Below are 16,169 nucleotides of genomic sequence, written 5' to 3'. Positions count from 1 at the left end.
TATATTTTGACTTGATCCTTCTCAAGAAGGTACATAGGCAGCTTGGATTGTTGCCAAGTTCAGTTACATGAAAAAAAAGTAATCCAAGTGGAAATTACATCTCATGATGATCACCAATCTTGTGAGACTTCTTGTGAAAAGCAAGAAATATATACTTGCAGCTATGAGGAATATAGGGCTTGCCACTTCAATCAAGGCTTTTTAGCTCTTCGGCTGAAAGAATGACTTCATCGTAGAAAGCACCGCAAATAGGAAAACCGCCTTTTTTTTTTCAAGTTTCAATGTGGATTTGTCCCCACCAAGAGTTGAAAGAGTGTTGGTTGAAGCATTCTACTACTCACAAAAGGATTGCATGCTACTTGGGTGGTATAGTAGAGTCGTGTGTTCTTTAGAAGATGCTCATTGTTTGCTAATACATTTTCAACCTATTTCCAATAGCTTTTTGTGTAGCAAGATTTGCCAGAAAAGATAGAACATGACTTTCATGAGACTTTTTCTTTGTGAATGCGATGTTGCAAAAGCAGCAAATCATGAACTGAAGGCTTGCTAGAGCGTAGCGAAGATTATAGCAAGGATACTTTATAATTGACAATTGTAAAAAAATTATAGTAAAAAAAAGTCAATAGTTAAAAAAAAAGATCAAAATAAAAAAAGTGAAAATAAATAATAATAATAATTATTATTATTATTATTATTATTGTTATTATTATTATTATTAAAAAGAAAAGCAAGAAAAAAAAAGAGTAAAATGCACACTATTTCATGTTTTTTTTTCAAAGAATGTAGCTATGATGGAATACACGAGAAAACTCTTCTCTAAGGCCAACACATTTTGCCATTGAGAAGAAAATAGTAAACAAGTCTCGAGGGGACATTTGTAGGAATAAAAAAAATTAATTTCTAATTATATCTTTTGAGTCCACAAATTTTATTTAGTAATTTTTAATTAAATTGATTTCACTAAATAATTCATTTAAGTATTTGTAATATAAATTGACCAATTAAAAAATTACATATCACTCAAATAGAAGCGAAAAAATTAACCAATAAAATAATGACATCTGTCAAAAGGCAATTGGTGCTTCTCCTCCAAAATGATCTCCTCTTCAAACAAATGGAAGAAGCAGAACTTTCACTTAAATTTCAAGAATATCAAATCTACAAGTTTTTCTCCAAATTGAAGAGGTCTTCTCTGTCAATTCAAAAACAAACTTTTCAAGCCTTTGAATAATAAGTGTCAAAGAAAAGAATATAACAACTTAACATAATTTCCATTTAAATTTTAAGACTACCAAATCTATAAGTTTTTATTTAAATCAAAGAAGTATTCTCTTTCGATTCAAAAATAAGCTTTTCAAGCACTTAAATCACACAAATTAAAAAAAAGAATTAAAGAATTGAGTTTCTTTATATCGAGAAATTCATTATTAAAGATCGAATTTCGCTTTCTTTTATTAAATTAATATTTTTTTTTTTTAATTTCAAACACAAAATTTATATGTATATATACGCTCAAATCTTAAATCTAATAAAAAAAATTAAAATGTGGGGAACTATTATAAAGTAAAGCTATAAAAGCATGCTCTGCTAGCCATTTTGAGATACACCCTCTTTACTTATACTCTCTTTACTGCATATTCTATTCTCTACTGTTGGATTACTAAATTACTCTAGCTGCTTTTGCTCTTACAATTAATTATTTCAGAAAAATCTGTTTCATTCCGAGGAATTAAATCCTTAAAAATAATATGCTCATACATAACTCAAATTTTTATATTTTTCCGCTGTTGCTAACATTTTATTAGTAGTAAATGATGATAAATTTTGAATTTCTTGCATTACAATGAATACTTATTCGTATATAATAGCTACTATGGATAATTTCTTACCATTGTAAGTCTATTTTTTTCTTAAACTTTCTTTTCTTTTTAATAAATTTACTTTTCTTAAAGTTTTTAATCAAAAGTAATACTTCATATGTTCCATAATTTTTATTTATCTTTTATTTTTTTGTTGTCTCTAAATTATTATCCAATTTTCTTTTTTATATTATAGTAATATAAAAATTAACTATATAATAATATATAAATTAACTGTTATAATCCTATTTGATTTTTTAAAAGAAAAAAAATAATTCTATTTAATTTTATTTTATTTCTAAAAAAAACTTTTAATTTATTATTATTTTTCTAAATGAGTATTTAAAATATATTTTATTATTTAATAAAATTTAAAATCTTCAAAATAAATATTATTGAAAAGTTAATTAAAAAAATCTTTCATACTATGTATGAAAAATAAAGAGAATAAAAATTACGAGACGAAAACAGTATGTAATTATAGTAATTTAATATTATAATAAGTAGCTGTTAAAGTTTTTTTTTTAATATAAATTATTAAATTAATATATTATAATAATACAATATTATATGTAAAAATTAATACGACGTGTAACGCAAATCTAATATATATAAACTCATTCATTTTCTTCAAAGTATTATAATAAAGAAAGTCTTAAAGGCAATCTTCAAAAGAAAATATTCCTTAATATTCTAAATAGATTAGATATAAAAAGCATAAGATTTGGTCAGAAGTGGAAGAATAGGATAATTGGTGGACAGCCATAGCCATAGCAATAGAAGAAGGAAATTGGCAATTTGACTTTATCAAATTTTCATACTTAGCTATCCAACTCTTAAGTCTACATTCTTGTACTTTTGTATTCTTTTCTCCATCATCCTCATCCGTACATCCTCTAAACCAAACCTAATTAAAAAAAAAATACCCAAAAATAAAAATCTTAAATATTCTCATAATTATATTGATATCAATCTCTTTCACTATTCTTTGAAGCTTAATTGAAAATTAATTAGCTCAACATCTTCATTTTCTAATTGGGTTGTTGTTGCTTCTCTATGAAGATGATGTATGAACAGCAACAACTTCAAAATGATCATATGATGATGAAGATGGATTTGAAGAACAAGAAAGTTGATGGGAATGAATCCATTGAAGAAGAAGATAAGCTTGAAGTTTTTGTTGATTTGAGTAATATGTGTTTGGATTCTCTTCCTAATCCTTCTATTAACTTAGCCACCATTTGTAAACTTGACCTCTCCAATAATAATCTTCAGGTATGTCTTTCATTTTTTCAATGGAGATTAGATATAGTTTTTACTGTGATAAGCTTATTTAGGAGAAAGATATTTTACGAAAAATTTTCAATTAGTTAACTTGATGAATCGAGAAGTTTTGTTTAAAGAAAATTAAGAAGACTTTTAATATGAAGAGAATTTTTAAGCATTTTTTTCAATCTATCAAATGTTGTTTATTTGAAAGATGAATTTTTAATCAACCGTTTAACTCACCAAATTAGTGAATTAGAAAAGTTTTTTTAAATCATAATTTTATTTAAAAAGAAAAATTTTAATAAATCTTTTAACCTATCAAATGGGTAAATTAAATTTTTACTCGCTTATTTTATAAAAAAAAAACAATTTAAATGGATTATTACAATATTGCATATGAAAATGTTTCAAATTAAAAGAAGAAATTGAATTTTCTTATTACAAACAAGAAAATTTAAACAAAAAACAGTTGAATTGAATTTTTTTGAAATTTTTGGAGGATTTTTTTAATCTATCAAACCGGTGGATTCAATAAATTTTGATATGAAAAATTGTTTAGATCAAGTCTACATATATCTAAGATATAAATATATAAAGAAGACTATATAACAACTATAAAAAATATTTGCATTTATGTTTTAGATCTATATGAATTCAATTCGGACAAAACTTCTATAATTTTGATATTTTACGCATATTATTACATACCCATCCAAAGAAAGAAAGTTTGAAATTTTGATTATGAAAACTGGGCAGAACATACCAGAATCTTTAACAGCAAGGTTGTTGAATGTGGTGGTGTTGGATTTGCACTCAAATCAGCTAAAATCTCTTCCTAATTCAATTGGGTGTTTGAAAAAGCTCAAGGTTCTCAATGCTGCTGGCAACCTTCTTTCTTTTCTCCCAAAAACTATTGAAAATTGCAGGTCTGTTCTTCTCTTCTCATCTTATGTTCATCTATTTTCTGCATATATAGAATACAACTATGTAATTTAACTACTTTATTTTATAACTTAAATTTCTAACTGAAATGTTAAACCTATAATAAATCCATTTCAAAAAAAAACCTACAATAAACAATGATAGTCTAACTGAAATAAATTTTAATTTTTAAACGAGAGTAAATTGACATATTTAACTTCAAGTTCTTAAAAAGTATTGAAAAATTAAATTTTATTTATCCATAGAAACCAAATATGTTCAGAGTGAATTTATAAATAAATTTTATAAATTGAAAAAAGAAATGGCAATTCTGAGTCGTAATTATTTTGTGATGAAATGATCAGATGTTTAGAAGAATTGAATGCAAACTTCAACAAGCTAAGCATGATTCCAGACACAATTGGGTATGAGCTAGTTAATCTGAAGAAGCTGTCAGTGAATTCAAACAAGCTATTGTATCTTCCTCACTCCATCTCTCGCCTCACCTCTTTGAAATCATTAGATGCACGTCTTAACAATCTCAGATCTCTCCCTGAAAATCTTGAAAACCTAATAAACCTGCAAGTTCTTAACGTTAGCCAAAATTTCCAATTCCTTGAAACCCTACCATACTCCATTGGTCTCCTCATTTCTCTTGTGGAATTAGACCTCAGTTACAATAGAATCACTTCTCTTCCTGACTCTATGGGCTGCCTCCGGAAGCTCCAAAAGCTTAGCGTTGAAGGGAACCCGCTTGTTTCGCCCCCGATGGAGGTGGTTGAGCAAGGTTTGCATGCGGTTAAGGAGTACCTGAGCGAGAAGATGACTACAGGACACCATGGCCCGAAGAAGAAGTCATGGGTAGGTAAGTTGGTCAGGTATAAAACCTTCAACGAAAGTACAAGGAATCATCGTAACACTGAAGAGAGGGAAGGACTGATTTCCGAATACCGCTCCATCGAAGCCCTTGCGTCTCCAAGGAACTTGGGGATGTTCTCGCCTCGTCGTTTCTTTTTGCATAAAAATAATCTTCACTAGATGATATTGTTGGTATTTCATTTTTCTTTTAAGGGACAGATGACTACCAAGGAGTGGTTTGGACTATTAGTATGCAATAGCAATTTTTAGTTGTGTATTTGTATTGCCCTACTAGGTATCTGTGTAGTGTGCTAATGCACCTGGATATCAGCCTTTTCTCTCTTGTAAATAAATAGCATGCAATATAAAGTCAATCTAGTTGTAAATAATCGACTTCTCCATACTCTAAGATGATTTTAAAATGAGAGTGCGATCGTGAACTCAAATATTGGTGAAAAACTAAATAATTAAGAAAATATTAGAGATAAATTCAAGAAAATTTATCCAGCCAATGGTTAAAACAGGTTAAAACATTACCCTTGTAATATAACTAAGAGCAAAAGCATAAGCAAACATATGCTTAAGACCCACTTAAGGCTACCTTCAACGGCCATAAAGCACTCTCAAATGAGCAACAGGCAGACCCACAAATGCCACATATAACACAGAGCCTCAGCATTTTAGAATGCTAGAGAAACAAACTAGACGCACAAACATCTTCCATCACAAGATCAGAAGCAGAATATAATACCAAAGCGCCACGGTCCATATTGAAAGGAAGAAGTTGATTAAACCATAACAGCTGACAATGAACCAAACAAAGTATTATTATCTAAAGCATGTTCATAGCAAAATAGCATTATCGTTTCTTAGGAAACTCAAACTTCAACTTTTTGATAAAATCTCAATCATTCAGACCAGAACAAAATACTGGATTAGAAACCAGAACAAGATAATGCAAATCCTGTTAGAGACCCTTAGGACATATTTTCAAATCAATAATAATTTTCATCATTTAGGATTTCTTTATAATAGCTATATAATTTGATATTTCAAAAGCAGGATTTTGTTATCACTTAACCAGAGACTTAGTATTAATATCTTCTTATTTAGAAAGTCCATGTTCTTTAAGGATTGTGTTGTATGCTTGATGCTTTATTTTCCAATAGAATAGAATCAACAATCCAAAAATAAAGTTTTTACTTCAAAATTTTTAGATAGAGCTTTCTCCATTAGAGGGAAAAAGAGGCATAAAAGAAAAATAAAATTGGAAATTACTTCTATATGATCAGTAATTTTTTATTTTTTATTTTGCCAATAGGCTAGTAGCCCATTTGCAATTGTCAATTATCCTAGCAGTCCCATCACCTTTAGGATTTTCCAATTGTATCAAAAAGCAAAAAATAAATAAATAAAAAAGGGGGTGAAGGGGGAGAGCTGGGGGACATCATTTAAAAATGATATGTTATTTCCTACATATATATGATCAGGGTGTTCTTATTACTTGGAGATTTATCAACACTAAGAATCTTCTAAAAGTTAAAATCTTATAAAAATAAGGTATTAAAGTACTTACAGGTCTAGGATTCCTTTAGGTATGTAAGTATATGATTTATCTTCTGAAGTATAAACTTGATGATTAAAGAGATTTACAGCAATTATGATTCTTTAAAATAGTGTGATCAATTCTAACAGTGCATGAGATGCAAATGAAGCCTTAAGAGTTGTTCTTTTCCTTCGACTTCAAAAGCAAATATTGATCACAATTCATCAATTAAGTTCCTAGGCAACAAAAAAATAACAAAAGTCCCATCAGATACAAAAATCTTGGTATTTGCTAAGAAGTTATTTGTACCATGGTACCACAGATCCAAAATGGAAAACCACCTCATCCTTTATTATTTTTATTTTTTCTCATCTTATTTTATTCCCAATTATACTGCAAATGTCCACAAATCTCTAGTTTCTACCCTTCTATCCTTCAAATAAACATAAATAACAGCTTATCAATGCTGCCTTGCATTGTCTTAGCTACATGATAGTCTAGAAAAGGCAACCTAGTAATGCTAAAGCATTCAATCCTATCCTTCTCAAAACATCAGTGCCAACACATAACTACATTAAGAATTATCCAATCCCATGCATTACACATTCAAGCAATAACAATATCACAAAGATAAATCTGAATCTGAATTGATGCAGTCTGAATTTTGAGATCGATTTACTAAGGATAAACTTTTGCAATTTATTTGAAGTATACATTTATGCGCATATGAACACATCAACGAATACCCATGTTCAAAGGAAAAAAAGAATTCAAATGAAAAAAAAATATTATTTGCAACAATAGAAGAAGATAAAAATTACAAAAGCCGTTGCCGTTGCAGCCTTGTTATGCATTTTTGCAGAACAAAAAAAAAAGAAAAATTACAAAAGAAAAAAAAAAAAAAAAGAGGATCTACTGCTGTGCCCAAAACTTAACTTAGCATGTCCAATGATGGGAACCTAAGCTGGGAGCTTAAATAGAGGGTGGAAGATCCAAATTGTATTTTATACAAGAATTTGAGTTTTGAAATAAAAATTTTCCATAAAGATGTTATCTTTAATATTTTGAGTTAGATAAAACAGTAAATTTAGCTTTCTGGGAAGCAAATTGTTCCACTGCATTAAGTCTTTTACTGTTATTCACAGGACCAACTTTCAATCAACATGTTTTTCTAGTTTTCTTTCTTCTAGAAATGCAAACCGATAAAATCCAAATATGCTGCCTGCAAAGTTCTAAGTTGTATTTACATAAATTTGTATTGAAAAATACTATAGGTAATTACACGGAAAAAAAATATATAATTTAATCACAAGCAGTGCACACATATGTAAGCTTCAAACAAATAACTGGTGTCATCGAATTGGTCACAAACTCAAATATAATAAATTTTCAGCGATAAATATCAGAGTGACGTAGGCGAGGATAAGATTTATGATTTGGGAAACTTGAAATTAGCTATTCTTCAGTAAAAACCCCAATAGATCACTCAGATGAATGATAGAAATCCATAGTCCCAGTGACATAAATATAAGGAAAACAAAAAACCTCATACATAACCCAGTCACATTAACTCAATTCACCTAAGATACGCAGGGATTTTAATTCGAATGAAGAGCATACTCATTACATAGGCGATGATCAGCGATGAAATCCCAGCAGTGGCATACGAAACCTTTACACTCTTAGCACGATTCTTGTCCAGGGCAAGATCCATAAGCACAATTCCAATTCCACCAAGCACAAACATAAACCCAGAGGACAAACCCTCAATAATGTACTGGCCGTTGACGCGGCCAGGTAGGAAGACAACAGGACGAATTGAGCCAGTTGCTGGATCCTGAGTAGAGCCTATGCCCGGTGGCTCCACAATTACATCGTAGACAATGCCGGAGACGACCATGAAGTAGGTTAAGAGAACTAGGGCAAACACGGTCATCGGCGAGGGGAGAGTAAGGGTGGGGAGCTTCAGGCGGAGGCGGGGAGGGCGGAGGACGGAGAAAGGGATGATTTTCAGGGTGTGAAAAATTGGATCCATAGAAATCGAAGTTAGATCCGTCGGGGTTTGGGAAGCCATTTTCGTTCGGAATCCCTGAAGTTTGGCTAGTGAATTCCAATTATAATTTGGTTTGGTTTCATCTTGAGAGGATTTGTTAAGCTGCTTTTTTGTTAAGGAAAATTACATAATTTCTTTAGGTTAAATTACTCCCAAGTCCCTCAATCATATCAAAATTAATAAATATATTATTATATATATTTTTTTAAATAAAAATCGAGAATTGAGAGTAAAATAAAGATCTTTTAATTGCATTTCCCATCAAATTAAACTCGTTTTCATTAGTCAAAACATCCATCCATCTATCAAGAGCAGTTATATCGGGTTTGGAGATGTTTGGTAGTTGGGTTTTCGTTGTATTGAAATTGAGTTCAATTCTCATGTGGTTGTGAATATAATTCTGGGAAAAGAGAATGAGAATTCAAAATTGATGGGTTTGTTGGTTCATTGTAGAGAGCTATTGAAATGAGAGTGGTGCTGGAAAATTAATCATTATTTTAGAGAAACTAACAGGGTACCGAACAGATTGGCCAATTTGGCTGTGAGTGCTAATATTGGTTTATCTAATTTGCTGGAGATAACGAAATATGTTGAAGATCTACCACTCTTCAGTTTCTTCAGTTGGTGAGATACAGAAGCTAGGTTGTTGGTTTTATTGGGTATCCCCTCCTTTCGAATAAAAAATCATTTAATATGTAATAAATAACTTAATTTATCTTTAATTTATCTTTAATTATAAGTGTATATAATTTAATTTTATTTTTTATTTTTTTAAATAGTTTCACCTATAAAAATATTAAAATATCTTATATTCTTTAATTATATGGTTGAATTATTTATTAATTATTAATACTAACAGAGGAACTATTGGAAGAATAAAGGCTAAAGCTCAAAGGTGCCTTTCCCTTGCCCATTCCAAGCCAAAACTTTTTTTAAAAAAGCAGGAATTTTTATTCTATTAGCATTTAATAATAGATTCTAAATTTTATAAGGATAAGACTACCTATTAGCATTTAATAATAGATTCTAAATTTTATAAGGATAAGACTACCGACAAGTTATATAAACAGATAATCTCTAAATATGTGATCCATCCTATTATCTTATCTTTTCTCTAAATTCATCATAGATCTCTTCAGAGGTTTTATTCACCAAACCACCCGATGTTTCTCTCTCTTATTTTGTAGATCTATACCCGAAGAAAAACTCAAAGCAATATCATTGGCACTATTTGTGAAAAATAAAAAAAAATTCTCATAGGAATACAAATTTTGTGATTGTATCACACCTTACCCGTCTAAAAAAAAAGCTTAGTAAAGAATGCCACATACTATACTATATGCAATTACATATGTGGATATAAGTTAACTTTTACATTATAAATTGTTATTTGGTTTGTTTAAATACATGTTAATTCACCAAACAATTTTAAATGGTGAAACTGCAAGAATCTCCCATGTTTATTACCAATTATCCTTATGAAAAATAGTCATAAAATTTCAATATTTGATCATTTCACATTATTAATTCCATAAATAGAACATAATAACTTAAAATAGTAAACACATTTGTATATATTTATACTATTTTCAACGTTCATTTACAGACTCTTGATAGACTACTAATGTACATGCCAAACATAAACAACCTCTGTACAAATCTTGTGAATGACTGGTTATGATGATGTCTCTGTGCTGATGCAGAACCAGACCTCCTAACTGTTGCTTCCTCTATCTAATACCTGCTCATGGAAAGTCCAATGCGCTGAGTTTATGCCTAGTGGGTGAATAATTCAAGTATAATAGGAATACTCATGACAGATATACTGAAATCATTTTATAAAAAGCAAGTGAAAATTTTATGTATCAGTGGGTGAAAAGTGGACAAATCAGGTCATGAAATTTTATAACAGTAAGGTCATTCATATTTTGGTAACCATCTTGTGTGCATGCTAGCAAAGCACTCTTTTTCCTTGCCTTTCCCCTTTGATGTACCTTCCTCCTTTTGAGTTTGTTCTTTCCAAAAAATAAGAAAAACATGAGTTTTAATTCATTTAACAACATATAATTGATTGAAAACATGAAAGGATATGTTTACCTAATCTAGTTTTCAATTCCTATCACTTACCATGTAAGCACCTTAACTTCTCTCCTTCTTTCTTCCCTTTTCTATGGTTTCTTTGCTGGTTATTACACCTAGGAACAGATTTTGCATGGATGAAGGCTTTTTCTCTTTATGGTGAAATATGGTGGAGATGAAAGAAAATAGGAAATTCACTTTGTCTTTTCTTTTTGGTGTAGCTATGGCAAGGATGGAGCAAATGGAAGACAACCCTTTTTGTAACGACCCGAAATCGGACCGCTACCGGCGCTTGGATCTAGATCGACTTAAGGTCGCCGTGACCCGTAGCAAGCCTACTATACTCTCTGAGTACCTGTAAAACCCCATACAGGATCAACATAACCTGTAAAACTGAAAACCTCCTACTATCTCATACCATGGTTCAACCTGTGCATGCACTAACTCTGTACACAGACTCCCCTTGCCAGAGCACTCATCAAAGCTCTAGCTGAGTCCACACAGTAAATGTCAAACCTGTTCATCCATACTCATCAACTAGCCATATACATAATAAACTACAAAAGGGATTTACATTACATCTGGGTCAAGCACAATACTAGATACAAACTCTATACCGATCCATTACATCTCCTTACATCATTACATGTCCACACTATGCTATTACATATCTCTTACTCTTTCTCTTCCTGTACCCTGCTAGCCTTCCCCTGTACACTGAACCTGCAAAACTAGGTTAGGGGAGAGGGGTGAGCTATAAAGCCCAGTGAGTCGAAACAATGAATTGTAGTTACATGCTCTTATGAAATGTGTCACAGCACAAACATTTCACATCATGGATGGACATGACCACCAAAATTCCCTCCAGTGTCAGTATACCTGGCCCGGCCAGGTCTTACAACATCTCTAGGGCTATTGGGGTCGCCTTGGTCCATTCACATCCTCAACATATTATGCAATGCGTCATATTCGTGATACTAGTACAATCAACCTATTACATATCATCATGATGCATGAACATGCTTTAGGCATATGATTTCTCAATTTAAAGAATTAAGTTTAGTTCCACTCACCTCTGGCTGAATCTGAATCCTCGGAAGCAGTGCTCACTGCTACTCTCTTCGGTTCCTCTGATCCGTTCCTACACAGGTGGACTCAAATGAGGGACCAAACTAGCTCCAGAACAACTCTATAAAACTCCCCAAAAGCCCCCCTCAACATCCTAAAACAACCACAGAAAGTATGCAAAAGAAGGCTGGACAGGGCACTTTCGGCGGCAGGTTCGGCGGCCGAAAGTCCCTTCCAGAGACGAAACTCAAACACCTTCGGCGGCCAAACTTAACTTTCAGCAGCCGAACCCTTTCGGGGGCAAGGTTCGAGGGCTGAAAGGCACTCCAGAGACGAAAGTCTCTATCCTTCGGCGGCCGAAACCCCGCTCCAGAGCCGAAAGTGCAAACCTTCGGGAGCGAGATTAGGCAGCCGAAACCACCTCCTTAGCACGTTCGGCGGCCGAACCTTCCTTCGGCGGCCGAACCTGGATTTGCCATTTAGGCAGAATCCTGCTATTCTCATGCACAACTTCCCCCAAACACACTCAAACATGCAACCAACCAAACCACAACTAGCATATACTCATGTACATGCACAAAGGGGTCCAAAACTATCTTAACACCCCAAACAACAACATCAACACAACACATAAACATAGTCTTGCACAAAACTCACATAAAACCTACTTAACCTAAACATGCATATCTTCCCAACCAACTCCATAAAACCTTCAGAAAACATAAGAGAAGCTAAGGATCCACACTTACCTCTGAAAGATCTTGAGGATAGGCGATCCTAACGTGGAGATATGGAGAATCAAGCTCTCAAAGTCTCCAAACTTCAAACTTGGTCTTTTAGCTCAAAACTTCAAAACAAACATAAAACTTCTCTCAAAACTTGGAAAGATTTAAAGGGAAACATAAAAATCACATGAGGAAGGAGAGGAACACACCTCTGGCGGCTGATGGATTCAAATTCTATCCATTTCACCGACATGTGGCCTTTTATAGGTGGCTGGCCAGACCACCTTCGGCGGCCAAACGTGCGTCCGAATGCCATGCATGTTCGGCGGCCGAACCTTGCATTTCCTCCTTGGCTCTTTTCTTTCAAAAACACTCATTTCCTTTGATACGTAACACATAAAATCATAGCAAAACACTTTAGAAAAACATATCAATACCCTTCTAGAGGGTTCCGACATCCTGGATTTCACCGGAAGGTAGAATTTCGATGCCGGACTCGAGCCGAGTAGTACACTTTTCCTTTCAAGCTTGGTCATCTCTTCATGTATGGCTAGGTGACACATGGTGGGTTTAGGTGAAAATGTAGAAAAAGGTGGAGGTTAAACTTGAAATTTTACTTTTAAACTTGAAATATTCATAGATTCACCTACTAAACTTACATTTTTAACCTTTAGAAGTTCATTTCATTTAAGCAAGCACGTCGGTTTTAGTAAGCACCTCAAGCTAGAATGTCGGAAAACCCTTAAGCACCTCCCGATAGCAACTTGATTCCGACCTGCTTATGACATTAGATGCTTTATTTTAAGATATGTCTGTTTTTTCATTTGAGCTTTCTATGATTCAGTCATTACAGCTTAAAGTTATTAACATACTATTACTGGTCGTTCTTATATGAAATGCAAGTTGAACCTCTAAACTCAACTTTTAATGCTCTATCTATAAATGATTTGTGTGTCAAACGGCTATGGATAAGCTAGCACCTCCCCTAATTAACTAGAGGTTAAGCTAGCATCTCCCCTGAAGCTAATTACTCTAACTTTGGAATGGTACAATTTAAATCTCTTAGTTGCTCTATTTCTATCCATAGGTTTTGGAATGTGACAGTGATTATTTGTCTCGGTTCCTTCCTTAGGTGATTTTTTTATCTCCTCACCCCTAATCGCAATAATGGATAACAACGGTACCATCAAAGTAGGCAACAAGTGAAACCTCACAAGTATGGAAGAAAGTACTGGAGATGAATCTTTAACGCGAGAACAACTTTTGGAGGAATTGAAAACGTTGATGGAACTCTTGAAAAAATGAGAAGGAGATTGCATCCTGCAAGGGATCCATGATCTTTGCATTAAGAAGAATAAGGATGATATATGAGAGGGGACGACGAAGAGTCATAAAACTATAGAAATGAAAACTAGAAACCAAGAAAGCGGGCATCTAGAGGAGAGATTGATAGATGTTGTAAGGAGAATCTAAAAGGAGCAGTTGGACAATGAATTTGGAATCAGAGATATTTCTCCATTTTCTACTGAAATACTAACCAAGTATTTTCCAGACTAATTCAGGCTACCGTTTTTGGAAAAGTACAATGTGAAGATTGATCTACGTAGCCACCTAACTAACTTCCAGACAACTATGCTCCTCCAGAACATTTATGACATGGTCCAGTGCAGGGTTTTTTCTTCCACTCCCACTAGATTGGCACAAAAGTGATACCAACACCTTCCAACTAACTCCATTCATAACTCTAAGGAATTAGTTTATACCTTTAAACAAAGATTCATCACGTGTATCCCTTCCAAGAAGTTATCTTCTAACCTTCAGAAAGTAAGGCAAAGGGAGTATGAGTCCTTCAGAAGCTATGTAGACAGATTCAATGTGGAAGCAATTCAGGTAAACAACCTGAATTATGAAACGGCCTGTGAAGTGATAAAAAGGGGTGCCACAACAAACTCGGTTAGAGACTATCACCAGTTGATGGAGAGAGCACAAAAATACATCCGCCTAATCGATGAAAGGCAAGCCCAAAAAGCGAAGAAAAGAAATGATAAGAGATTCCACGATGGAAAGGGGTATCATGCGACATGGGAAGAGCAATGTGGGCCTATAAAAGCTGATGTGCAATTAGATTCAAAGTGATCAAAGTAATCAGACCAGGAGACTATAAGTTGGCAAACTTAAACGGGAAAGCTATTCCAAGATCATGCAATATTGCCAACCTTAAGAAATTCTATCAGTAATCAATTCTCTTTCTTCTATTAAGTATTTTTATTGTTTTGTTTCAATTGAAACTTATACAAAGATTGAAATATTTCCTTACTAAATAAAAGAATAAGTTTTCAAGTGCCAAGGTGTCCTACCATCTGTTTTGGCATTAAACAACTAATTGCCCACTTAGGCATCATAAGAGCGCCGCTAGGCAATATAAGAGCGTTATTTCAGGCAACCATTTGCCCTTTAGGCAATGTAAGAGCGTCCTTAAGTATTGTAAGAGTGCCCTTTCAAGAAACTACTTGCTTTTAGGCAACATGAGAGCGCCTCTAGATAATATAAACGCACCCCTAGATGATCCCTTCAAGCAATCGATTGCCTATTCAAGTGACGTCTTTCAAGCAACCACTTGCCCCTGAGGCAATGTAAGAGTGCCCCTATGCGATATAAGAGTGTTCTTTTAGGCAAGTAAGAGCACTCCTAGGTAATGTATGAGTGCCTTTTTAGGCAACCACTTGCCCCTTACATAAGAGCACCCTTTCAGGCAATCAATTGCCTACTTAGGTGATATAAGAACGCCCCAAGCAATATAAGAGCACTCTTTCAGGCAACCATTTGCCCTTTAGGGGACATAAGAGTGCTCTTAGACAACATAAGAGTGCCCCTAAGTGACATAAGAGTGTCCCTAAGCGACATAAGAACACCCCTTCAAGCAACCAATTGCCCACTTAGGCGATATAAGAGCGCTTCTAGGCAATGTAAGAGCGCCCTTCTAGGCAAGCAATTCCCATTTAGGTGACATAATAGTGCCAAGAAATATTAAATGGCAATGTGCGCGGCGGCCAAGCCATAATTCAAAAGGCATTGACCCCTTTCAAGCAACTATTTGCCCACTTAGGCAATATAAAAGCGCCCCTTCAGTCAACTAAATCCCACTTAGGAGACATAAGAGTATCTCTAAGTGATGAAAAAGTGCTCTAATCAGCAATTAATAGTATCGTAGCATGGCATCATGGCAATATGGTACCATGACAATATGATACTAGATCTTATCAATGTCAAGTCACTAATCCAAAGGGGAAATAAGTCAGCCAACCAATTTTCCAAAGCATTTTGAATGCCCTCATGAGTATGGTACCAGATCTTATCAACATCAACTTGCCAATGCAGTAGGGGAAATAAGTAAGCCAACCAATAGCCCACTAAGCCTTATGAGCACCCTCATTAGCAACTGATACCATGGCAGTATGGTACCATGACAGTATGATATCAGATCTTATCAACATCGAGCCGCCAATGCAGTGGGAAAATGAGTCAACTAGCACTAGTGTGCTACCATGCTAAGACCGAAAATCCAAAAAGAGGACTGATCCAACGAAAGCCAACACCAGCACAAAAACCCATAAGGGTGGCCGAAAATCCTTTTCAATCCAGCAAGAGTCCAAAAACTTTTCCTACCAAGAAAAGAGCAGAAAACTCTTTTCAACCCAGAAAGGGATTGAAAACCTTTCCCATCAAATGAAAAGCTGAAACCCTTTTCAATCAGCAAAGAATCGAAAACCTTTCCTATCAAGAGAAAGCCA

The 16,169-nt window shown here is 33.7% G+C and overlaps 2 protein-coding genes across 2 annotated transcripts; one reads left to right on the top strand and one right to left on the bottom strand.

The window, feature by feature from the left end:
- Window positions 1-2,841: 2,841 nt before the first annotated feature.
- LOC110616708 (plant intracellular Ras-group-related LRR protein 6) lies at window positions 2,842-5,281 on the top strand. Its single transcript, XM_021759176.2, has 3 exons — window positions 2,842-3,134; window positions 3,885-4,054; window positions 4,415-5,281. Exons 1-3 carry the CDS (start codon window positions 2,916-2,918, stop codon window positions 5,085-5,087), a joined length of 1,062 nt encoding a protein of 353 aa, XP_021614868.1. The 5' UTR covers window positions 2,842-2,915; the 3' UTR covers window positions 5,088-5,281.
- Window positions 5,282-7,888: 2,607 nt separating this feature from the next.
- Window positions 7,889-8,631, bottom strand: LOC110616709 (putative oligosaccharyltransferase complex subunit CG9662). The gene has a single exon (XM_021759177.2). The coding sequence runs from the start codon at window positions 8,525-8,527 to the stop codon at window positions 8,030-8,032; it is 498 nt and encodes a 165-aa protein (XP_021614869.1). The 5' UTR covers window positions 8,528-8,631; the 3' UTR covers window positions 7,889-8,029.
- Between the last annotated feature and the right edge of the window lie 7,538 nt (window positions 8,632-16,169).

The sequence above is a fragment of the Manihot esculenta genome, chromosome 6 (genome assembly GCF_001659605.2).
Source record: "Manihot esculenta cultivar AM560-2 chromosome 6, M.esculenta_v8, whole genome shotgun sequence".
In the NCBI taxonomy this organism is placed as follows: Eukaryota; Viridiplantae; Streptophyta; class Magnoliopsida; order Malpighiales; family Euphorbiaceae; genus Manihot; species Manihot esculenta.
Note: the sequence above shows the minus strand (reverse complement) of the source record. Positions and strands in the feature narration are given on the sequence as shown.